The sequence below is a fragment of the Hyla sarda genome, chromosome 11 (genome assembly GCF_029499605.1).
Source record: "Hyla sarda isolate aHylSar1 chromosome 11, aHylSar1.hap1, whole genome shotgun sequence".
In the NCBI taxonomy this organism is placed as follows: Eukaryota; Metazoa; Chordata; class Amphibia; order Anura; family Hylidae; genus Hyla; species Hyla sarda.
In genome coordinates, this window is record NC_079199.1 from 32,756,493 (window position 1) to 32,783,352 (window position 26,860).

Consider the following 26,860-nt stretch of genomic DNA (forward strand, 5'->3'; position numbering starts at 1 on the left):
AAGTTCCTCTGGGAAAATCCTTTGTGCCCCCCAGATTGAGACGCAAGGTACTGAAATTTGTTCATTCTTCCTTGACAGCAGGTCATCCTGGTATACGCAAGACTCTACTTATAATCTCCCGACACTACTGGTGGCCCCATCTTGAACGTGATGTTTCTGATTTTGTTCGTTCCTGTGAAACTTGTGCCTGTGACAAAACTCCTCGACAGAGTCCTGCAGGACTCTTACAGCCTTTACCCATTCCAGAGACTCCCTGGTCCCATATCTCCATAGATTTCATCACCGATTTACCACCATCTCATATTAACACTGTCATTTGGGTCGTTGTAGATCAGTTTTCCAAGATGGCTCATTTCATTCCTCTACCAGGTCTTCCTTCTGCACCACAGCTGGTGAAGTACTTCTTTTACATGATCTTCCTCCGCATATGGTTTCAGATCGTGGTGTGCAGTTTGTCTCTAAGTTCTGGCGTCTCTAAGTTGTAACCGTCTGGACTTCTCCTTGACCTACCACCCTCAGACCAACGGTCAGGTGGAGAGGGTTAATAAAATTCTTGATGCTTATCTTCGGCATTTTGTTTCAGCTCGACAAGACGATTGGGTCAACCCTTCTCCCCTGGGCTGTATTCTCACATAATCATAATGATTCTGAGTCCACAAGGTCGTCTACCTTTTTTGTTGTCTATGGACTCCATCTCCGTTCTCCTCTTCCGCTCCCAGTTTCCCCTGGTGTGCCTGCTGTTGATGAGCTGGTCCGTGACTTCTCCACCATCTGGCAACAGACCCGACAGTCGTTATCCCCCATACTTCACAGTAGGTATGGTGTTCTTTATATGCAACTCAGCATTCTTTCTCATTTACTTCCCCATGGAGTTCTGAGATTTTGCTCACCGTACTTGTGATCATTTTGACACCACAGGGTAAGATCTTGCGTGGAGCCCCAGATCGAGAGAGATTATCAGTGGTCTTGTATGTCTTCCATTTTCAAATAATTGCTCCTACAGTTGATTTCTTCACACCAGGCTGCTTGCCTATTGCAGATTCAGTCTTCCCAGCCTGGTGCGGGTTTACACTTTTATTTCTGGTGACCTTTGACAGCTCTTTGGTCTTGGCCATTGTGGAATTTGGAGTGTGACTGAAGTTGTGGACAGGTGTCTTTTATACTGATAACAAGTTAAAACAGGTGCCATTAATACAGGTAAGTGGAGGACAGAGGAGACTCTTAAAGAAGAATTTACAGGTCTGCGAGAGCCAGAAATCTTGCTTGTTTGTAGGTGACCAAATACTTATTTTCCACCATAATTTGCAAATAAATTCTTCAAAAATCAGACAATGTTATTTTATGGATTCTTTTTCTCATTGGCCCTTATTTACTAAGAGTGGAGTGTAGGTTTCTTTGTGGGTTTTAATTCCCTACAATTTATTTTCCACAGTATTTACTAAGATTTCCCTACATTTTCCACTTTCCCTACATTTGGCTTTTTTCACACATGCTCTGATCTGTAGCGTTTTCCTCTGTTGAAATCCACCACATTTTCTGTGGAAACCTTAGTAAATATGTTGGGTTTTTGTGAAAATGTCGGGAAAACGCCCCCTTTCAGTGACCACGCTCCCTGTTCCCTACAGCCACGCCTCTTTTTTGGGTTTTCTAAGCAAAATGGAGAGTTAGTCTGTTTTTTTTCAATTCTGGCGCAAATTCTGGCGAAACAAAATTTCAGGCGCAAATTCGGGTGTAGACAGGATTTCTGGCGCAATGCGCCAGATTCTGGCAAACAACCCAACTAAATATGTTGGGTTTGCAACAGTAAACGAGTGCCATTATGTCTCTCATAGTTCAGCTGTACCTATGATGAAAATTACAGGCCTCTCTCATCTTTTTAATTGGGAACTTGCACAATTGGTGGCTGACTAAATACTTTTTTGCCCCACTGTATGTTGCTGTGCCTTGGTACTTAGCGCAGAACGTCTCCCGACGCGGTGATCGGAACAAGCCGCCTGCTCTTTTCAGCAGCTGGGACCTTATAGATAATGGCAGACATCAGCGATCACACTGATGTCCACCATTCACCCTTAAGATGATGTGATCAGTAATCGAATTCAGTCTGATTAATCAAGATGGTGCCTGGAGGTCTCCTTACCTCCTCCATGCGGCTTCTCTGGGATCCATGTTTATGGTCTACCTTCTGGATCTCAGATTACACTTATTAGTGCTATGTCTATGCATAGCACTAAACAGTAATGGCAATCAATAGATTATTACTTTTCCCTACAGGGGACTATTGTTTATAAAGTTTTAAAGTAAAGCCCTTACCCCAATAAAAGATTAAATTGCCCCCTTTTTTCCATTTTACTTAACATATGTTTTTTAAATTATTATTATTATTTTTTTTATTGCCACATGCAGAAATGTTCAAACAATTAAAATATTATGTTAACTATCCAATACAGTGAACGGCGTAAACAAACAAAAAAAAAGTACAAAGTTGCTGATTTTTGGTTACATTACATCCAGAAAAAATGGAATAAAAAGTGATCAAAAAGTCACATACGCGCAAAAGTGGTACAGATAAAAACTACAGATCACCATGCAAAAAATGAGCTGTGTATACGAAAAGGGGACAATTTGAAACATAACTTTATCAAAATAAGTTTGATTTTTTTTCAAAAGCAGTACAATCATAGTAAAGCATGTAAACATTTCAATTTAATCGTATTGACCCACAGAATAAAGGGTACATGTAAGTTTTACCGTTAAATGTACTGCACAGAAACAAGACACCCCCTCCCACACACACACACCAAAAGTTGCAAAATTGTGATTTTTCTTTTTAACTTTCTGTCACAAATAATATTTTTTTGCCTTGTGCCACCCTTTTAATGATAAAAGAGAAGATGTTATTGCAAAGTAAAATTGGTCACGCAAAAAACAAGCCCTCCTATTCATTTGTGGATGGAAAAATAAGAGTTGTGTCTACTAAAATGTTAGGAGGAAAAAAACAAAAACTTAAGAATGGGCTGTGTCCTTAACTTAATGGGTTAAAATATAACCATGGTTTAAACAATGGTAATGTTTGATGACCCTTTCCTTTAACCAAATGTTTTGTTTTTTTCTAGTATTTTAATGACCATTTGCTCAACTGTACTTGCCCTGGGAATGATGCCATTGCTTCTCTACATCTACTGTCTTGGACTGAACCTTGGTCCACTATACAAGAATGTACCTTTTGTAAAAATATTAATATCCTTGACTATCACACTCATTCCATGTCTTCTTGGTGCGTTCTTGAATTTTAAGAGACCACAATACTCCCGGGGTTTTATTAAGGTAAGGAATAAGGCGCTGCCATGCAGAGGGACAATTTTGTCAGAACTTACTTTCCCAATAGTCCTGGAGTAAACCTTTGTTGTATTGTGTTTGTGTGAGTTTCTCAAAGGTCCTTAAGTTTTCTCCAAAAAATATACTATATAGGTTACTTGAGATCCTATAAAAATGACCATAGTGTGTGTGTCTGAATCGGGAAGATTATGGGATTGATGTGAATGGTTATGATTTCTATTCATAACTGCAGAATATGTTGGTAATAAACATTCAGTGGCCACTTTATTAGGTACACAGTTAGGACAAAATAGTGATATAGGTTGAACTTGATAGACTCTTGTGTTTTTTGTTGTTGTTTTTTTTTAACCTTGCTAGTACCAGGTTGGAATCCCTTTTGCCTAGTAGCCATGAGAAGATGGGTACACTGTGGTCACAAAGCGATGGACATGCTCAGGTAGACGGTCGTGTTTAAACAATCCTCAGTTTGTACTAAGGGGCCCAAGGTGTGCCAAAAAAAATGTCCCCACACCATTTCACCACCACCATCCTGAACCGATGATACAAGGCAGGATGAAGCCATGCTTTATGTTGTTTATGCCAAATTCTGACCCTGCCATCTAAATGTTGCAGCTGGAATCGAGACTCCTCAGACTTGGCAATGTTCTTCTAGTCCAATTTTGGTGAGCCTGTGCAAATTTGTAGCCTCAGTTTCCTGTTCTTAGCTGACAGAATCAGTACCTGGTGTGGTCTTTAGCTGCTGTTGCCCATCTGCTTCAAGGTTGGATGTGTTGTGCATTCAGATGGTATTCTAAATACCTTGATTGTAATGAGTGTTTAGAACAGCTACTGTTGCTTTTCAGTCATCTCGAACCAGTCTGCTCATTCTCCTCTGACATCAAGGTATTTTCGTCCATGCAACTGCTGGTCACTGGATATTTATTATGTTTCAGACCATTCTCTGTAAACCCTAGAGATGGTTGAACGTGAAAATTCCAGTAGATCAGCAGTTTCTAAAATATTCAGACCAACCCGTCTGTCACCAACAACCATGTTAAAATCACAGCGCTCGAAATCACTGAAGTCCCCCTTCTTCCCTATGCCCTGTTTGAATTCCATCTACATGCCTAACTTGGCCATGTGATTGGCTGGTAAGCTTTTTGTGTTAACAAGTAATTGAAAAGGTGCACCTAATAAAGTGGCCCATGAGTGTATATGAGCAATGGGAAATAAGAAAGACGATGTGTTATTATTTTAGATGTTATGTTTTAGACGTATATATATTTTAGGTGTATATACCTGTTGTATTACTGCTTACTTAGTTATGTGTCCTAATTTATTGCATCTGTTTAGTCTTCTTGATATTTCAATGTTAGATGACCTTGCCTCATATTATATATTATTATATATATACACAATTGTCTTCTTATAGGTTGGCGGTATCCTTGGGATGGTGTTTGTAGTGGTGGTCATAGTGTTGAGCTTTTTCTATCTGAAAAGCAATGTTTTTAAAATCTTTTCACCTAAGATGATTGGAGTCTCACTGCTGTTGCCCTTTTTTGGCTATGTACTTGGTTATGCAATGGCTTCCATCTTCCAGCTTCATGAACAGTAAGTTTAATTAATTAATTAATGTATTTATTTTTCAAACATTTCATTAATTTATATAATTTCATGAAAAATAAACAAACCAAACATTACATAGTACATATCGAGAAGCTCTAAAACTAAGCTCAAATGTAGGAGATTTGCTGACAAATTTTTCATAAAAAAATCTGTGTGACAAATCTGCACCAAATATCCCTGCAGACTCAAGCAAGGTGGTCAACAAAGGCCCTCAAACTGGTAATCTGTTGTTCTGTAACATCAAGCGGCCATAATAACAAATGCCCACTGAGCAGGTGCTTGAATCTGGTGTGGATTTGTCGCAGATTCTTTGCTGCAGAGAATGACAGCTAAAAACACTGGCTCTCCAGCTAACATGTCCAATCATACAACTCGTCCCTTAGTACGGATGGCAAGCCTGCAAGGAAATCCATGTGTGGTAGCCCTTGGGGGGGTGTATGGTAGTGGTGGTATGGTGTCGGTATATGAGGGGTTAATGTTAACCCTATAGTTCGTGACGCCAGGCTGAGGGCTGGTATGCTGAATCAATGTTCCGGCCTATCGCCGCCCTTCCCAGTAACGATAGGTGCATGAAATGACTGAAGGTCCACAAAGAGATTGAACTTGAACAACTTTACTGAAGTGCTTGCAATATCCACGGCATAGTAACAGTCTCATATAAACAGTCCTTAGGTTGCTTAGTGACTGACAGTTGTAGCGGACCTTGAGCTAGTTATACAGTCTCTGAATTTAGGGAGAGATTTGCAGATCTGTCTGGATTTTGGGGAATTATTAGGTCCGGTGATGCTGCAGAGTGTCTGGGAATTGATACACTCTATAATTAGATTGTTCAGCCGTCGCCGCAAGGCTCAGGCCTAACTCACTGTGATAATGGCTGCGCAGGTCTTGCTTGCTTGCTTGCCCAGGAACAAGAGAGAGAGAAGATGGCCGCCACTCCCTTATATGGGCAGGGGGCGGGGCGAATCTGATTGGTCCGAACACCTGCCATTCACCATTACAAAGAGTAATGGGATTACTTATGTCACAGGGCCTCCAAAGGTCCTTAAGCTTAATACCATAGAGTTCACCTAGTCACATGACCCGCAGGTCCTGCAACGCTATGGAAACAAGTAATTAACCATTTATTTACATATGTGTTATCCTATTTACATTAACCTTTGCATAAAATACCGATCTATAAACTGAAATAGAGGCGACTAGGGGTAGACTGGATGACAGGGATCCCTACGTCCTAGGGACTCTGGCTATGGGGACCCATACATAAATAGGTACCGTATAGAATGCGGTAGTGGGACACCACACATGTGAGACATCTGCATCAACCTCCAGATGCAAGCTACTGGTCAAAAAAAAACATGGCCTCTGCTCAGCCTCTAATACTCGGATAATTCTGCTGCACTAAGACTTTTTTTCCTACTGAGGACTCCGCTCGGAAATACAATGCATTGTAGACTATAGAGACAGTACATTTCCAAGAGGTCCTGCCGCTGCTGGCAGCCTGCAGAAATTTTCTGGACGGACATTCTGCTGTGTAAACATACCCTAACTTAGACCCTTGGACCAACTTCTCTATCCAGAGGCGTAGCTTGTAGCTTCTTGGCCCCGATGCAAAATAGGCCAATTACAATACTGGTCTCTTATGGAACAGATGGGGCCCCCTTAGGCATCAGGGCCCTGGCGAGACTGCTACCTCTATAGCTACACCCCTGTCAATATCTCCAATGACCTCTAGACTCTATCCACTGCACAGTTTCAGGAATATTTTAGGTTTAATTTACACAGAAATAAAGAATTCAATGTATATACCATTTTGTTATCATCAATGATATCTTCCTTGGTCAGATAATTCTCTTCTAAATTTTCCCTCCTTTGCACCCACAGAGCTAGACGCTCCATCTGCATGGAAACCGGATGCCAAAATGTTCAACTCTGTACTGCCATATTAAAAATTGCTTTTGATGCTGAAGTTATTGGCGTTTACTTCATGTTTCCTTTGCTATATATTCTGTCTCAAGTACTACAAGGCCTTGCTTTGATCCTGGTATTCCGCATTCAAGACAAAATAAAGGCTAAAGGTTGGTGGAAAATTTACTTCTGAAATTGGCAACATGTAAATGGGTTCATATATTCCTTTTGACTTGGAAAAGAAAGAAAAAAACATTAGAATTAAAGGGTTACTCTGGTGAAAAACATTTATTTTTATTTATTTATTTTAAATCAACTGGTGCCAGAAAGTTAAACAGATTTGTAAATTACTTAAATATTTAAAAATCTTAATCCTCACAGTACTTATCAGCTGCTGTATACTAGAGAGGATGTTCTTTTTCTTTTTGAATTTATTTTGTCTGACCACAGTGCTCTCTGCTGGCATTCTATTTTATTAGAAAAATACAAAACAATTCCAAAAAACAAAAACACAAAACAAGCTTAACCAGCTACAACAGAAATGTAACATAAAACAAAATCCTGCCTAACCGGCCAGCCCAGCTTTAATAAATTCTAAAATATACCAAACTACAACTATACTATACCTATACACCTAAGCAAACTATGAAATTCACACTCACGCACATAACTTAAAAAATAGCTCAACTTGGCTAATTAAATGAAATAAATAAACCAACATAAAATTCAGCACCACCTGGCTATAACTCAAAATCATCCATACTTGGGAAAAAATAAATAAATTAAATAAATAAATAAAAACATAACAAGCACACCTCTGCTTTTTAAATAAAAGTAATATAAAAGTTATATATACACAGACAAAAACACACCTACATACAATAATAATAATAATACTACATAACAACAACTGGTCCGACTGCCCTTTTCTTGGCTAATGCTACATAATATAAAACAAAATACATAACACAATATACCAACAAATAAATAATATAAAACAATATACATAACACAGTATACATACAAATATAATAAATGTGCCTCACAAAAATACCTACAAAAACCCTAAAATAAATCTTACACTAAAACTGTGCCCTCTCCCACACCACCCCTCCTATACATGTGTCAGTCCATAACCGTTCGTACAGTTCTTAAGTCCAGTCCTTAACTGACCCATGTCAGGTCCTCTAAGAGAAAAAAATAAATTAATAAATAAACCCCACCACCCACAAATATACCCTCCCCACCTAGCACTCCAACCAACCAACTAAATACAACCTTATATACAAGACCACAACCCAATTTAGGCTCAAGTTCAGTGCCTGTAAGCCCTTCATACCATGTCAGCTGAAAACAAAACAAAAAGCTATGGTGCACATTAGGGATGTAAGAAAAAAATCGATTCCCGCGATTATCGCGATTTTTCACTTGCCGATACTGAATCGATTCAAAAATATTTTGAATCGATTCAGTATCGGCAAGTGAAAAATCGCTTTAGTGATGTGGAATTTATATCTCCTGATGCACAGAACAGCATGTCCCGGGCATCAGGAGATACAAGTTCCACATTTTGTCAGCCGGATCTGACGTGGCGGCGGCAGCGCTCTGGATGTATGGAGCGGGCTCCGACTTGTGCCCGCTCCATACTCTGCGGCCCCCGGCTGATTTCAGTATCCGGGGCCGCTGATGCTTCACCGCCGCTAATATCCAGCATGCGGTGCTCTGCAGTGTGTATGGAGGGGGCTCCCGACTCGTTCCCGCTCCATACTCTGCAGCCCCCGGCTGTTCTCAGTAGCCGGGGGCTGCCGCTAATAGCCAGCATGCGGCGATCGCCGCGGCTGGCTATTAACCCTTTAGATCGTCGCTGTCAAAGCTGACAGCGGCGTCTAAAGGGAGATGTGTATGCTCTCCGTGGCTCTGTCATTGATAGAGTCTGGCTGGACCAGGCTCTATCAATGGATCGCAGATAAATGGAGTTCAATAGAACTCTATTCATCTGTCTGAGGAATCTAATGATTCCTAAAAGACTAATAAAGTGTACAAAAAAAATAAAATAAAAATAAAGTTTTAATAAAAGCGTAAAAGACATTGTTTTTTAAACAGAATCGGGATATATCGCGATGTATCGTCACCTAGACGGTATCGCGATATATCGGGATATATTGAATCGCCACACTGGTATCGCGATTCGAATCGAATCGCCAAATTCTTGGCGATTCACACCCCTAGTGCACATGCAACAGCCCACCACCACTGAGAAGGATGGCAGATCTGATACACTGAAGAAATTTAAACTCTTTACCTAACTCCCCCTACTATTCTCCCTAATTCTATCCCTTCATTAAAACTGACCCTACTATCACCCTATCCCAATCCCTGTATGCCTGTCCCCAACCAAAATAAAGGTACTCTACCAAAAAGGTCTAGTACCTAGGGCACATGAAAAGAAAACCCTCTCCATAGGAGAGAAGCCCTACTGGTACCAAGACTGCCATACTCCAAAGACCTGATCTTCCCGAGGTCACCGGTGATGTTCCTACAGACCTCCACCTCGGAGAGGACTTTCTGTTGGGTGGACACTAAAAACTGGGCATTCCACGTGTGATACTTAACCACTAAGCTAAAAATAAAGTGCCCCGATCTCGGCCACCGAGGGTCCTGAATGCCCCATAAGCCCACTCCAGATAGGTAAGGCCGGCAAGTTGACTCCAGCCGATGGAAGAGCCAGCCCGGTTGTAGATCCTACGTTAAAGGGACAATGAAGCAGGAAGTTGTCCATGCTTTCCAGCGTGTCCACACACTCTTCTCGGGGACACCCCCAGTCATCAGAGTTCCTGTACTTCAGGTTGTCCCTTACACCTAGCTTCCCCTGAAAGCAGTGCCAGGCCTAGTCCCAAAACTTCTGGGGGATCCTTTTCAAGTTTAAAAGATACAACCCCACCCTCAGATCCCAATCTGGGCAGTCCCTGAGTGCCAGAGGCTTCTGGAAGTGGGTCAACAGAACCCGTTTGTCAAGGAACTGCCTTGACTGGGTCCTGATCTCCCACACTCCCAGACCCCACCGACGTAACGCCTTCAGAGTCGGGGTAGCGTAAGCCGGAAGATATCCATGGGGCGTACGGAGGTCCTTCACTCGCCCTCCTCGCTCCCATTCCTGGAAGAAAGGCCGAAACCATTCCCTGCAGGAGAGTACCCACGGAGGAGCCCTCTCTTTCCAGAGGTTCGAGATGTTAGCTTTCAAGAAGGTGTTGGTTAAGAACACCACATGGTTTACCATATATAAACCCCCTAGTCTCCTCGTGCGGTACGTAACCTCTCTCTTGACTAGGTTCAACCTGTTCCCCCATAAAAGTTGGAAAAACAGGCTGTAGGCCCTAGTGTAGTAAGCCTCTGGCAAGATACATACACTGCCCTCCTCTCCACCCATTACACTGCTGTTGATCTTGTGGAGTGAGCCTTTAGCAGTAGAGGAGACTGGATTCCTTCCATAGAATAACAAATTTTTATGGTATCTGTTAAAGGGAACTTATCACTAAGTTTTAACCTATATAATGAGTGGCAACACATAATAGAGGTTAAAGGGGTATTCCAGGAACTTTTTTTTTAACTATGGTGCAGGGGCTGTAAAGTTAGTGTAGTTCATAATATAGTGTCTATACCTGAATGTGATGGTTTTCTCACAATTCTGTGATTTTTACCCCAATATTTACCCCAATTTTTCAGAAAATTGCACAAAAAGTCCTTCAGAGAGTCTAAATGAGGCAGTCTTTTCTAAGTACATCATTTTGGTATACACTCAACAACAAAAATTGTGATTAGAAACCCAAAAAGGACAGACTCAAAATAATAAACATGAGCTTTTAATTCGTCCCATATGAGCGCGTTTTTGGAGAACAACTGTATCCTTCCTCAGATAACAGGACAACAAGAAAATAGCCCTTTTAACGTCTAGAACAGTGGTCTCCAAACTTTGGCCCTCCAGATGTTGTAAAACTACAGCTCTCAGCATGCCCGGACAGCCAACGGCTATGTTAACCCATTCGTTTGCTGCCACAGGACTTTCTCCACAAGTCAGATTCATATTCTAAACCTTTTAACCCCTTAACGACGCAGGACGTATATTTACGTCCTGCGCCGGCTCCCGCGATATGAAGTGGTGTCGCGCTGCGACCCCGTATCACATCGCGTCGGTCCCGGCGCTCATCAACGGCTGGGACCCGCGGCTAATACCACACATCGCCGATCACGGCAATGTGCGGTATTAACCCTTTAGAAGCGGCGGTCAAAGCTGACCGCCGCTTCTAAAGTGAAAGTATCCCAGCTAGTCAATCGGGCTGTTTGGGACCGCCGTGGTGAAATCTCGGCGTCCCGAACAGCTTACAGGACACCGGGAGGGACCTTACCTGCCTCCTCGGTGTCCGATCGACGAATGACTGCTCCGTACCTGAGATCCAGGCAGGAGCAGTCAAGCGCCGATAACACTGATCACAGGCGTGTTAATACACGCCAGTGATCTGTGTAAGAGATCAGTGTGTGCAGTGTTATAGGCCCCTATGGGACCTATAACACTGCAAAAAAAAAAAGTTAAAAAAAGTGTTAATAAAGGTCATTTAACCCCTTCCCTAATAAAAGTTTGAATCACCCCCCTTTTCCCATAAAAAAATAAAACAGTGTAAATAAAAATAAAAAATAAGCATATGTCGTATCGCCACGTGCGTAAATGTCCGAACTATAAAAATATATCATTAATTAAACCACACGGTCAATGGCGTACACGTAAAAAAAATTCCAAAGTCCAAAAAAGTGTATTTTGGTCACTTTTTATACCATTAAAAAATGAATAAAAAGTGATCAAAAAGTCAGATCAAAACAAAAATTGTACTGATAAAAACTCCAGATCCTGGCGCAAAAAATGAGTCCTCATACCGCCCTGTACGTGGAAAAATAAAAAAAGTTATAGGGGTCAGAAGAGGACATTTTTAAACGTATAAATCTTCCTGCATGTAGTTATAATTTTTTCCATAAGTATGACAAAATCAAACCTGTATAAGTAGGGTATCATTTTAACTGTATGGACCTACAGAATAATGATAAGGTGTAATTTTTACCGAAATATGCTCTGCGTAGAAATGGAAGCCCCCAAAATTTACAAAATGGCATTTTTTCTTCGATTTTGTCACACAATGATTTTTTTTTCCGTTTTGCCGTGAATTTTTGGGTAAAATGACTAATGTCACTGCAAAGTAGAATTGGTGACACAAAAAATAAGCCATAATATGGATTTTTAGGTGGAAAATTAAAAGGGTTATGATTTTTAAAACGTAAGGAGGAAAAAATGAAAGTGCAAAAACGGAAAAACCCTGAGTCCTTAAGGGGTTAAATCAAGCAATCGATCAGTAATGTCTGTAGACATGGGAAGCATTTGTGTTTAATGGGAAACTGACAGCGGGTTCACCCATATAGGGTATGCCTGGTCCTGCCTCTATTGCGCAAAGCTGGCCATTTTCAGATGCCAGAAACACCCTGTATCTCCAGAACCGGACCACAGATCCAGTTAAGTGATACCTCACTGTAACCGTATTACCCGCTATAACTCCGTCTATTGGGATTAGTGGGGGTAAACTTTGGTCAGTTTCCCTTTTTAGATGGATCCTGTAATCCCATTATGCTGCCCTACTACATGACTGCACTTTTAGAGTAAAAAAAAAAAAATAGAGGTGTTTTCAGAAAGGCTGCTAAGCAAGTCAAGTCCACTGTATTCATACGCTTGGTACCCCTCCCTTCCACATCAATATCTCTCTGAGCAGCTATTATACAGACTGCAGCAGACTCTCATGACACTATTCTGCCATAAAGGGGTACTCCGGGGGAAAACTTTTTTTTTTTTTTAAATCAACTGGTGCCAGAAAGTTAAACAGATCTGTAAATGACTTCTATTAAAAAAAAATCTTCACTCTTCCAGTACTTTTTAGCAGTAAGAGGAAATTCTTTTCTTTTTTAACTTCTTTTTCGTCTTGTCCACAGTTCTCTCTGCTGACACCTGATGCCCGTATCAGGAACTGTCCAGAACAGGAGAAAATCCCCATAGCAAACCTATGCCGCTCTGGACAGTTCCTGACATGGACAGATGTGTCAGCAGAGAGCACTGTGGAGAAGACAAAATAGAAATTCAAAAAGAATAGAATTTCCTCTGTAGCATACAGCTGCTAAAAAGTACTGGAAGGGTAAAGATTTTTTAATAGAAGTAATTTACAAATCTGTTTAACTTTCTGGCACCAGTTGATTTAAAAAAAAAAAAAAATTCCACCGGAGTACCCCTTTAAATAAGATAGGATATTTTAATGACAGATCCACTTTAAAGCATAACTATCATTATACAAAACCATTGACATATCATAGGTACATGTTAAAAGTTTGAATCAGGGCTAAGAGCCCCACAATTATCGGTACTCATTGCTGGTGACCGGTTACGTAGAATAAAATGGAACCAGTCTCCTGCAATCAGATAGCTCGCTACTGCCGTGTGCTTCACCTAGACTTTATTTAGAGATAAGTGGGGGATTAGCACTGAGACCCTGCGGATCAAAACTTTTGACATGTCCCCATGACATCTCAAAAGTTTTCTATAATGATAGTAATGCTTTAAATGCCTTTTTAATTCAAGAGACAAGAAACATAAAATGAAGAAGGATGTAATGCACAGATGGGGAAATGTCCTTCAGAGAGAGGGACTGTAACATAGCCCCGATCCTCTCAAACTAACCAATGGAAGGCCTCAAAATTTCCCATTGGCGTAACTGACATGTCATTCACTGATATATTTATGGGAAATTTGTGTGTTGTGTTTACAAAGGAAAAGATAGACAATTATTGGCCAAAAAAACAAAAACAAAAAAATCAAGTAGTGTGCTTTGAGTTATGCAAAATGGATTATATAGCATGTAAATATATTTATTATTACCGTATATACTCGAGTATAAGCCGAGTTTTTCAGCACGATTTTTCGTGCTGAAAACACCCCCCTCGGCTTATACTCGAGTGAACTCCCCCACCCGCAGTGGTCTTCAACCTGCGGACTTCCAGAGGTTTCAAAACTACAACTCCCAGCAAGCCAGGGCAGCCATCGGCTGTCCGGGCTTGCTGGGAGTTGTAGTTTTGAAACCTCCGGAGGTCCGCAGGTTGAAGACCACTGCGGCCTTCAACATCATCCAGCCCCCTCTCACCCCCTTTAGTTCTGAGTACTCACCTCCGCTCGGCGCTGGTCCGGTCCTGCAGGGCTGTCCGGTGAGGAGGTCGTCCGGTGGCATAGTGGTTCCGGGCTGCTATCTTCACCGGGGAGGCCTCTTCTAAGCGCTTCGGGCCCGGCCTCAGAATAGTCACGTTGCCTTGACAACGACGCAGATGCGTCGTTGTCAAGGCAACGGCTCTATTCCGGGCCGGAAGCGCGGAGAAGAGGCGCCCCCGGTGAAGATAGCAGCCCGGACCACCTCCTCACCGGACCACCTCCTTACCGGACAGCCCTGCAGGACCGGACCAGCGCCGAGCGGAGGTGGGTACTCAGAACTAAAGGGGGTGAGAGGGGGCTGGATGATGTTGAAGGCCGCAGTGGTCTTCAACCTGCGGACCTCCGGAGGTTTCAAAACTACAACTCCCAGCAAGCCCGGACAGCCGATGGCTGCCCGGGCTTGCTGGGAGTTGTAGTTTTGAAACTTCTGGAGGTCCGCATGTTGAAGGCCGCAGTGGTCTTCAACCTGCGGACCTCCGGAGGTTTCAAAACTACAACTCCCAGCAAGCCCGGACAGCCGATGGCTGCCCGGGCTTGCTGGGAGTTGTAGTTTTGAAACCTCTGGAGGTCCGCAGGTTGAAGACCACTGAGGGCGAATGATGAGAAGAGGATGATGAAGGGGGGGGGGGGTGTGGGGATGATGAAGGGGGGTGGGGATGATGAAGGGGGGGGGGTGTGGGATGATTACAAGGGGATGATGAAGGGGGGATGTGTGGGATGATAAGGGGATGTGTGGGATGATGACAAGGGGATGATGAAGGGGGGATGTGTGGGATGATAAGGGGATGTGTGGGATGATGACAAGGGGATGATGAAGGGGGGATGTGTGGGATGATAAGGGGATGTGTGGGATGATGACAAGGGGATGATGAAGGGGGGATGTGTGGGATGATGACAAGGGGATGATGAGGATGTTAATGACGGGTCTGGATGATGACAGGGGGGGATGAGGTATTTCCCACCCTAGGCTTATACTCGAGTCAATAACTTTTCCTGGGATTTTGGGTTGAAATTAGGGGTCTCGGCTTATACTCGGGTCGGCTTATACTCGAGTATATACGGTACATATTTATGTCTTTAGATACTAACATTCTGTGTTCTGATTTTTCTACCTACAGCTATTGCCAAATCATATCTCGGTGATGATAACATGAAAGAAAATCTCAATACCACAGATACCAGTTGTTAAGTGAATTAAAGCAAGAAGATGACCACACATGAATTTGGTGAATGGTTGTGTAAACGTATCTTAGACAAGTTCATGTTATATGTCCAGTCATTTACCTGTCTGTCATTCACAAACGTATTCAGAAATGGAATATCCCATGATCACCTTACCAGCATTGTCACTATAAAAACAATCTACAGCTTGTCAGCTCTGGATGTCCTGATCTTTTTATGTATTTTTATTACTATTATTATTATGTCTTTCTGTAATTCTCTTATTAAACATAATTAATTATTAAACATAATAATAAATAATTACAGAAATAAACATACCATATCTCACCAGAACATAACACAACAATGGATCCTAATATAACACCAAACCAAAAACCAATAACTAAGTAAACCAATGGTCTATCCCTACACTCATTCTTCCACACAAACAAAATGTATACCATTTTTTTCCCTATAATAAATATAATATTATATATAATAATATAATATAATGTAAACTCCCTGGCCCAGTTGTAATATCAACCTAATAATATAATGAATAATACCACAAACCAAGACAAACTTAGGCTCCTTTCACACTGCTGTTACTGCCGTCAGTGTGACAGCTGTTAGAACATAGCGGGAGAAAAATTTGTGCTTGCAACGTCTTTTTCCCCCGCCATCTTCCGGCAGCATAACGCCCGCAATTACGGACTTTCAAGTGAATGGGATCCTCTGTGCCCATTATGCCTCCCGTTAGGATCAGTTACAATAACGGACGTTAAAGAGGTACTCCGCCCCTAGACATCCTATCCCCTATCCAAAGGATAGGGGATAAGATGTCTGATCGTAGGGGGCCTGACGCTGGGAACCCCCGTTATTTCTCCTGCAAAGAGATAAGATGTCTACAGGCGGAGTACCCCTTTAAAGGCAGTCAAAGGGGGGGGAGCACTTAACGTCCATTTGTAACGGAGCCTTTCACAATGTGAAAGTAGCCTAAAGCTGGTCCCACATCCCATACCCCAGTACATGTTACTAGATGTCCATGAACCAGCCCAGGATTTTCTATATAATATATATATATATATATATATATATATATATATATATATATATATATATATATTGTGACGAACCGTCTTGAGGATTAGCTCTGGGATCGTCCTGGTCACTTGCCACGGGACACGTTCCTCACAATAACACCACAGACCACAGTTCCGCATACAAGTCTGGCTCCTCGCCTGCTTTATTTCCACAGGTAAACATATGACTCCTGCAACCTGCTACTCACAGTTCATACCACCTCTTGGACCACTCACAGATTCCAGCTGTGTGCTTCCTCAACAGGGTCCGAGTGTCTCTCCCTACAGCAGCATGCTGTTTCCCAGGGAGAGCACAGATTAGACTGCGTCTCCATCTTATATACACCTCCCTTCCCTGCTGCCTCATTACTTAAGAAGCAGGTAAGAGATACTTCAGGGTGAGCAAAGGAAATACACCCTTTCCTTGCCACCTTATCACATATTCCCCCCCCCCCCCCCCTTTGCTCATACCACTGGGAAGGAGCACATGTATTTGAAAGGCAGAAACCATCTGCCTTTCCTTTCTCTTGGACAACTTTTGTCCCACAGTCTCTGAAGTCCCTGACTTTTTTCTTCCGGACTTTTACCAGCCACCAATTGCAAGTCTCTCGGTCACACCTCTCCAGTACCAGGTTCTTCACCCTCGTGTGGGCAGGGTTCTTGAAATTAAGGACAGAGAGGACCGATGCTTCCAACCTTTGTCTTCTTCTGGCTTGCCGGACCTCTGCCTCTGCTTCAGAGAATCTTTCGGCCTCAGTGGCTTCACCAACCACTGTCTTGCTCTCTGTAGCTTCAGAGGACCTCCGACACGGGTCCATCTCAGTTTAAACTTTAGAGGTCTTCCCACCTGGTTTCACCACAGTTTGAACTTCAGTGGATTTCTCACATGGTTTCACCTCATCCCAGCTTTCTCTTTAGGGGCACCAGCTTTCTCAGGTTTGGCTTCAGAGTCTTTGGCTCCTTCAGATTCTTGTGTAGAATCAGCTTCTACTACTGTTTGGCTCTTCTCTGCAGCTTCCTCAGGCTTACTCTTCTCTTCACCTGTAGCTTCAGTTGTGCCATTCTCTTTACTCATAGCTTTTGAGGTTGACTCTGGTTTAGCTTCTGCTTCAGAGGATTTCTCTGCCTCAGCATTACCTTCAGAATTTTTGGTCTGCTCAGGTTCAGAGGATTTCCCGCCTGACTTCTCCTTAGTCTCCACTTCAGAGGATTTCACACCAGGTTTCAGCTCAGTCCTAGCTTCAGAGGACTTCTTACAGGGCTTCACCTCAATCTTAGCATAAGAGGACTTTTTACCGGGCTTCAGAGAAAGCATCCCTGTATCCCGTAACTTCTGCCCCAGAAGCCTTTCTTGAGCCAATTCCACCATAGCTTGGTCTCTGCTCTCTTTTAGGACTTCCTGGTCCTCTTTCTTTTTTTCATATTTCCGCTGCTTACACTAGAGCTTAGCGGACTTCATCCTCTCACTGTCAAGTAACTCTGTCAAGTCCCTGACAGTATCTTCCGAAGACAGCAATTGTTTCCTTAACTGTTCATTGTCCGCCAGCACAGCCACCTGCTCGTAGAGTTGCGCTCCCAGCAAAACCAAGGCAGCTACGTGGGACCTTCTGCACGTTTCATTCTGCGCTTCCAGGTTCTCTTTTAAGATCTTCATGTCATCTTCCAGCTTTATATATTTCAGCTGCTCACTCTTGAGCTTTGCAGAGATCATCTTCTCACTGTCCAACAACTGTTTCTTGGTCTTCTCTAACTCATTGATAGATTTTCCACTCTCACCAATCTGTTCAGATAGATCTGAGATCTCCTGTTGCAAATTCTTGTTTTCATGTTGCAGAGGCTCAACTTGTTCCAGGGCCTCCTCATATTGCTCACGGAGCAAGTCATTGTCATGACGAGCAGATTGAAGAGCATGTGCAAGGGCATTCTTCGCCTTGACTTCCTCCTCAAGTTGTCTCTTAGCTTTAGAGACACTCTCCAGATTGCTGGCAAGAGCCTCAACTTCCATCTTCATTTCATTCTTCTCTTTTTCAATTTTTTCCATGGCTACCAGCCTAACCTTGTGATCACTCCGCAGAGCCCGATATGCACCATGTAGAAGACTCACTTCTTCCTGGACTGACATCCGCTTGGCCAGACTCTGCACTTCCCTATCCTTGCTGGTCACAAGACCCTGGGAGCGGAACAGTTCATCCTGCAGAGCCACAAACTCACTTCTGTGGTGCTCCATGACTTTTTCCAGCTGAAGCCTCGCTTCTTGCTCTTTCTTAAAGTCAGCAAGCGATTTGTCCCTCTCCTCTGTACCTCTTTTTCTTTCGCCGTCAACTTCACAGAAACCATCTGCAGGGATTCTTCCAGATTCTGGATCTGCTCCAGTTTTTTCCCAAGGCCAGCTCGTCTTTTCCGAGACCTTTTACTGACAGCGGTCTCCTCACTCTCGCTGTTAGACCTTGAGACATCCTCTGGTCCTCTGTCAGACACTCGACCCAGCTCTTCTCCATCTCTAGATGAAGTCTCCCCCTTTTTCGGGGTTGCGGACACTTTTGCCTCGTCATCATCATCAACAACAGGTGCCACCGACACCTGGCACACTTCCTCTCCCATCACTTTGGCAACTCTGGAGACTCTCGCTAAACACTCCCGTCGGACCGGCAATCCCTTGGCGGTAAGCTTGTTGCCCCGAGCAACAACTTCAAAGGCTCTCGGCACCAGCTAGTCAGGGTGATTCCCGAACATTTCCTCTGAACTGTCTCTCGGCTCCTTGGCAGACTTTTCTTTTGTCTTGTCACAGTCTCTCCACGGCCTGGCAAAAACGACTAGGGCTCCTGGGTCTTCAACAATATCTGGTCCAGTGGTTCGACCTTCCTGGTTACAACCCCTCTCTGGTCCAGACGCCACATCTCCTTCACTTAGGACTCTGTCTGTGACCGTAAGCGCAGCCCCCAGCTCCACCGGTACTCTCTTCCGGAGTTTTGGTTTTTCCACAGCCATCTCTGTTGCTTCTATTCCAGTCACCTCTTTAACTTGACTCGCGGACTGTGCTTCAGCTCCCCTAGTGGTCTGGCACACTCCCACCTGACATATACCTAGGGTCTGCTGACACTTCCCGACCTCATCCTCTGCTGAGTTATTGTCCCCTGCTATGTGGTGCAAATCAAGTGTTGTGAGCCTATCAGGTGTTCCTGCTCTAGTCACCTGACTATCTTCCCACAACTGCTGAAAAAGTTTACAGACTAAGAATCACATAAAACATTGTACATGAATATTAAATTGACAGAAATGAATAGCGGTTCACTCACGTCCTAATTGGTAGAGCCTCACTTCCTTATGTCTACATGTATGATGTCACTAAGTAACGGCCCATTATGAGGCCTATAAAAAGGGCTTTATTACACTTTTTTTGTGCTTGAGAAAGACCCCATTGAGAGGGTTGAAACGCTTTCAATTTTGTATGGATTGATTGGGTGAATAAATCACTTTCTTCATTATTGGATTGCTGGAGTGCCATCTTTACCTTATTTTGTGTGGTGTTTCGATTGAAGTGAGACTTTGGTCAGGTCTCTGGAGGAGATAGAGCAACCACCATATATCCTTTTGGACTGCTAATTCTTCACAGTGCTGCTATATCACCTTTTGTATATGGAGATATGTATATATATATATATATATATATATATATATATATATATATGTGTGTGTGTGTGTATATATATATATATATATATATATATATATACACGCTGCTCAAAAAAATAAAGGGAACACTTAAACAACACAATGTAACACAAGTCACTCACACTTCTGTGAAATCGCACTGTCCACTCAGGAAGCAACACTGACTGACACTCAATTTCTCATGCTGTTGTGCAAATGGAACAGACAACAAGTGGAAATTATAGGAAATTTGCAAGACACCCCCAATAAAGGAGTGGTTCAGCAGGTGGTGACCGCAGACCACTCCAGGATGACACAGACTTCATGAGGGTGGTATGAGGGCCAGACGTCCAAAGGTGGGGGTTGTGCTTACAGCCCAACACCATGCAGGACATTTGGCATTTGCCAGAGAACACAAAGATTGGCAAATTTGCCACTGGCACCCTGTGCTCTTCACAGATGAAAGCAGGTTCACACTGAGCACATGTGACAGACAAGTCTAGAGACGCCGTGGAGAACGTTCTGCGGCCTGAAACATCCTCCATCATGACCGATTTGGCAGTGGGTCAGTAATGGTGTGGGGTGGCATTTTATGTGTGTGCCAGAGGTAGCCTGACTGCCATTAGGTATCGAGATGAGATCTTCAGACCCCTTGTGAGACCATATGCTGGAGTGGTTGGCCCTGGGTTCCTCCTAATGCAAGACAATGCTAGACCTCATTTGGCTGGAGTGTGTCAGCAGTTCCTGCAAGCGGAAGGCATTTATGCTATGGACTGGCCCGCCCGTTCCCCAGACCTGAATCCGATTGAGCACATCTGGGACATCATGTCTCGCTCCATCCACCAACACCACATTGCACCACAGACTGTCCAGGAGTTGGCAGATGCTTTAGTCCAGGTCTGGGAGGACATCCCTCAGGAGACCATCCGCCACCTCATCAGGAGCATACCCAGGCATTGTAGGGAGGTCATACGGGCACGTGGAGGCCAAACACACTACTGAGCCTCGTTGTGACTTGTTTTAAGGACATTACATCAAAGTTTGTTCAGCCTGTAGTGTGGTTTTCCACTTTGATTTTGAGTGTGACTCCATATCCAGACCTCCAAGGGTTGATAAATTTGATTACCAATGATAATTTTTGTGTGATTTTGTTGTCAGCACATTCAACTATGTAAAGACAAAAGTATTTCATACGATTTGTTCATTCATCTAGATCTAGGATGTGTTTGTCATTTTAGTGTTCCCTTTATTTTTATATATATAATCTCAAAGTCCCATTGAAACCCCCTCCCTTATAACCCACGATCCAACCTAACACTTAACCCTAGGTGCAAATCAAACAATACTAGTCCCGTATCCCATGGCCAAAGATGTCCATGAACCAGCCCGCTTTAGCCCAACACAAACCCCAAACCCTACAATATATACAAGATATGTGAACAGAAAGAGGGGACGTCACAACCCATGTCTTGTACACCCTCTTACGTCTTCCAGGATGTGGTGGAAGATTTTAAAATAGCATAACTGGCGGTGCTCATCCTAATAGGTGCAGTTCTTCATAAATAACAATGAAAAGATGAAGGAGGCACTCACCCATAAAGTGCAGGATTTTCTTTATTCGTCATGTATTAAGTAATAACAGATTGTTTCAAACTGTTTTAGTGCTTCATCAGATTATGAGTTCTCACCTGTGCACAAGGAGTTTAAACACCTCCTAGCTCCATGATGCAGGTGGGGAGGCATGTACAATTCACTCAACAGCTTAAAGGGGTAGTCCAGTGGTGAAAAACGTATCCCCTATCCTAAGGAGAGGGGATAAGTTTGAGATCGCGGGGGGTCTGACCGCTGGGGCCCCCTGCGATCTCTCTGTACGGGGCCCCGGCTCTCCGCCGAGATAGCGGGTGTCTACCCCCTCACGAGGCGGCGGCCGACACGCCCCCTCAATACATCTCAACGGCAGAGCCGGAGATTGCCGAAGGCAGCGCTTCGGCTCTGCCATAGAGTTGTATTGAGGGGGCGTGTCGGCCGCCGCCTCGTGCGGAGGTCTACACGCCCCCTTCCCGCGGGCTGTCGGGGCTCCGTACAGGAGATCGCAGGGGGCCCCAGCGGTTGGACCCCCCGCGATCTGCAACTTATCCCCTATCCTTAGGATAGGGGATAAGTTGCTCACCACTGAGTCACCACTGGACTACTCCTTTAACCCGTTTAAACGCGAAATCAGGTACATGTACCTGATGATTAGCGGTGACTTCGCGCAACATCAGGTACATGTACCTGATGGACATAAACTGTCACAGCGCCGCCGGGTGCTGTGACAGTTTAGCGAAACTTGCTGTGCTACACAGCAGGACCTCCCTGAAGCCGGACAGGGACCAATCGCAGCGGTCCCTGGCCGGTGATCGCTGCTATTGGTCCGTCAGTTCAGACGAACCAAAAGGCGGGGGTCTCCTCCTTCCCCCTCTCCTCCGTCGCGTCATTCAGTGAAGCTATCGGTGGTGAGGGGGGCCCCGTTGGGGGAGGCCGCCCGCAGCACTCAGGATCGGAGCGCAACGGAGGAAGGTTTCCTAGAATTTATTACACTTCTAAATCATATTAACAACATGAATCTAAAATTCACATCCAACATTAGCCCTACACAACTCGAGTTTCTTGATGTACAAATTAAAAACATTGATTGACACGTCAGCATATTAGGGTATCGAAAACCAACAGCCGGTAACACTTTGCTACACTTAAATAGCTATCACCCAGTTCACACCAAGTCCTCCATTCCCTATAGACAATTTCTGCGGCTTAAACGGATTAATGACAAGGACTCTGATTTCAATAGGCAAGCCAGAGATCTCTATAATTGGCTCGCAGCAGGGGATATCCTCCTGAAATACTGAACTCTCAAAATCCCCATCACAGGATCGTGTGTCATTACTCCATAGAAAACACTATTCCAATACTGAAAACAAGAAGAAAAGAGTACGATTCTCCGTTTACTTTTCGCTTCAGTCCTATGTCTGAAAAAATAAAAAGTGTTATTACAAAACATTGGTATATTATCAAAAATGACCCTGATTTGATTAACATCAGTGTGAACAGACCCCTAGTTACTTAAAAAAATGTAAAACTCTAGGAGATATTCTTTCACACAGCAGATTTTCTCAAAAAAACAGTGCTAACTGGCTTACCACTACTGCACTGAAAGGGAACTACAGGTACGGATCCTGCTCTTGGTGTCCATTCATGCATACCAGCAAATATCCCTGGGCGGTGTTACACACTGCTCTCCGGCCGCAAGCACCAGCCTTGAGCGCAGTGTCCCTGTGTCCCCGACCGCCGGCGGGGCTGGGATTCGCATCGCGGGGTGCGCCCGCATGCGAATCCCGGCACGTCACTCACCACGCTCTGCTCCTGCAGCTCCTTCTCTCTATCAGCTCCAGCAGGTGCGTCCCTGTCCCTTAGTGTACACGCACGCCGGAGCTCTGAAATTTAAAGGACCAGTGCGCCCATAATCAGTGAATACACCTGACACCAAATTATAAGTTGTTGCTCCTCCCACACTTCCCTGCCGGATCCTCAGTGCCTATTGCCTGAGAGAAAGCGTTCCCTATTGCCTGTTTGCCATACCCGTGTATCCGGACCTTCCTGCTACGTTTTTTGACTATGAACCTTTGCCACCTGCCTTTACCTTCTGCTACGTTGACTACGCTACAGCTTCTTCCTTCGGTACCTCGCCTAGCCCAGTTACCTGTGTGATCGAGCCGTGTTGGGGGTAGCGACCTGGGTGTCGCCTGCCGCAGCAAGCCCATCCTGCCTTGCGGCGGGCACCTGAAACTCAGGCCATGTCAACCTACATCCAGGAGAATCTTCAGAAGGGATTCATCAGGAAATCCTCTTCACCTGCCTGAGCCGGGTTCTTCTTCGTGGAAAAAAAAGATGGGTCGTTGGGTCCTTGCATCGACTACCGAGGACTGAATAAAATTACAGTAAAAAACTTTCTTTAATCTCGGAGTTGTTTGATCGTCTGCGAGGAGCCAGGATTTTCTCCAAACTGAATCCTTGTGGTGCCTATAACTTGATTTGAATAGGAGAAGGGGACGAGTGGAAGACTGCGCTTAATATTCGAGATGGACATTTTGAGTACCTTGTAATGCCATTCGGACTATGTAATGCTCCAGCAGTCTTCCAGGAGTTTGTCAATGATATTTTTCGGGACCTTCTCTACTCCTGTGTCGTTGTCTATTTGGATGACATTCTCATCTATTCGCCCAATCTCCACACTCATCGTCTCCATCGCCGGCAAGTTTTACAGCGTCCCCGAGACAACCAACTCAATGCCGAACTTGAAAAGTGTACCTTTGAAAAACGCCTTACGTTCCTGGAGTATATTGTTACCAGTCAAGGACTACAAATGGAGCCTAACAAATTATCCGCTGTACTGGATAATTGCGTCTGAAAGCGATTCAGCGCTTTCTTGGCTTTACCAATTATTATCGGGAGTTTATTCCTCACTATTCCACCTTGGTTGTCTTCATTGTGTCTCTTACCAAGAAAACAGCCAGGTACGTACTAAAATCACTTTATGCTGGATAACCCCTTTAAATCACCTATCCTATGTATGTTTGTTTACATATAAGTAACATGCACGCCAAGTTTCATGTTAATATCCTTAGCCGTTTGGACGTGATGCTGGAACATACACACATACACACACACACACACATTGGCCCTCATTTACTATTGCAAACTCGACATGTTTTGTGCACCAGATTCTGTCGCATTGCACCAGAAATTCTGTCTGCACCAGATTTCGTGCCAGAATTGAAAAAACCCTGACTAACTCTTCATTTAGCTAAGAAAAACCGAAAAGGGGGCATGACCGCCGGGGCGTAGTCTCCGAAAAGGGGCGTATTCCCAACATTTTCACAAAAACCCAACATATTTACTAAGGTTTCTACATTAAATGTGGTGGATTTGAGCTGAGGAAAACCCTACAGATCAGAGCAGGTGTCAAAAAAAGCAAAGTGTAGGGAAAGTGTAACATGTAGGGAAACCTTTGTAAATACCGTGGAAAATAAATTGTAGGGAATTAAAAATCACAATGAAACCTACACTCCACTCTTAGTAAATAAGGGCCATTGAGTTTTATACATATAGATATAGATGATAGTGGCTCAAAAATTTGATGTACATGGTCAGGAGTATGTACTGAGTAACACAGACATGAATGGAGGGGATGTGGCATGACGTCACGAGAATGTAACGTCACGACCTCGACTGCCCAAACCCCGCGATCTGAAAATTACTTTCTGAGCGCTGGGTGCTGCACGGAGATCATGGGGGGTTTCAGCAGCAGGACCCCTGCAATCAGACATCTTATCCTATTCTTTGGATAGGGGATAAGATTTCTAGGTCCGGAGTACCCCCTTAAGCCGAAACCAGAAGTATAAGGGGGAGATTTATATGTGTGTTTAGCAACACATGTTTTTAAAGCTAACTATGCAGGCATGTTCGTAAATGGCCGTAAATGTTGGCACCCCTGAATTTTGCAGGGCTGTCACGCCCCCTCCCATAGGCTTGCATTGAGGGGGGCAGAGCGTGACATCACACGGGGCGGAGCCTTGACGTCACAGTGATCGGCAGTAATCAGACCCGGAGCGAACACGCCCCAGGGACTGATTTTAACGGGATGTGGCGTGCAAGATCACGGGGGACCCCAGCGGCGGGACCCCCGTGATCAGGCATCTTATCCCCTATCCTTTGGATAGGGGATAAGATGTCTAAGCGCCGGAGTACCCCTTTAAAGGGGTATTCCGGCCTTGGACATGTCTGAGATGTCTGACCGCCGGGGGCCCGCCGCTAGAACCCCCATAATCTCTGTGCAGCACCCAGCATTCTATGCTGGGTGCTGCTCCAGAGATGGAGACGTGTCACGCCCCCTCCCATAGACATGAATGGAGGGCGCGTGGCGTCAGGTCCCTCTCTGAAGCAGCACCCTTTGGATAGGGGATAAAATGTTTAAGATGGAACCCCTTTAAGACCCCATTAACCTGTACCCTATTTATCCGTAGAGAGAAAGGATCCTACCTAGCATCTCACTACCAGGTACAAACCCAACCTGATCAGAATGTATTACCAATGGAAGGAATAGACCAAAATCATTAGCAATGAGCTTAGAGAAACACTTAACATATACATTAATGAGTGAGAATGGTTAAAATTAATCTGTCACCTGCAATAACCACCTGTTGGTACATACAGGTAGTGTGGGGGACACTGATGCTAATCATACTTACCTGTATGTGATCCGTTGTCCTGTTCTCTCACAATCTTACTCTGTTTTCGTTCCGGAGCTGGCTTGGGGCACGGGTGGAGCTTCCTGACGTCACTACTGCTGTTTGCTTGCTGCAGTGCCCAGCAGAGAAGCAGCAGCGGTTACGTGAGGAAGCTCCGCCCATGCCCCAAGCTCGCTCTGAAACGAAAACAATGGAGAAAGAAGGCAGGAGAATGGGACCACAGACTAGGGACAGGTAAGTATGGTTATCATCAGTGTCACCTGCACTGCCTTTCGGTACCGACAAGTTAGTGCAGGTGACACATATGACAGTTTTGTTTTATAATTTGCACAAAGGGGTAAGATCCTTGTCCAGCTTAAAGGGGTACTCCGCTGCTCAGCGTTTGGAACAAACTGTTCTGAGCGCTGGAGCCAGCGCCGGGAGCTTATGATGTCATAGCCCTGACCTCTCACAGCCGTCCCGCCCCCTCCCATAGACTTGCATTGAGGGGGGCGGGGCAGGACATCATGAGGGGGCAGGGCTATTACGTCATGAGCTCCCGGCGCCAG

General features: G+C 44.2%; 2 protein-coding genes across 2 annotated transcripts in view; both read left to right on the top strand.

The window, feature by feature from the left end:
• LOC130295204 (hepatic sodium/bile acid cotransporter-like) overlaps window positions 1–15,491 on the top strand; it is a 40,710-nt gene extending 25,219 nt beyond the window's left edge. Inside the window, exons 3-6 of the mRNA XM_056545688.1 lie at window positions 3,114–3,324; window positions 4,748–4,926; window positions 6,823–7,016; window positions 15,250–15,491. Coding sequence (XP_056401663.1) covers window positions 3,114–3,324; window positions 4,748–4,926; window positions 6,823–7,016; window positions 15,250–15,320 — 655 coding nt within the window. The 3' untranslated portion in view covers window positions 15,321–15,491. The remainder of the gene's footprint in view (window positions 1–3,113; window positions 3,325–4,747; window positions 4,927–6,822; window positions 7,017–15,249) is intronic.
• Window positions 15,316–26,860, top strand: part of SLC10A1 (solute carrier family 10 member 1) — a 35,575-nt gene continuing 24,030 nt past the window's right edge. The window contains exon 1 of the mRNA XM_056545682.1: window positions 15,316–15,357. The gene's annotated coding sequence lies outside the window, so the exon portion shown is untranslated. The remainder of the gene's footprint in view (window positions 15,358–26,860) is intronic.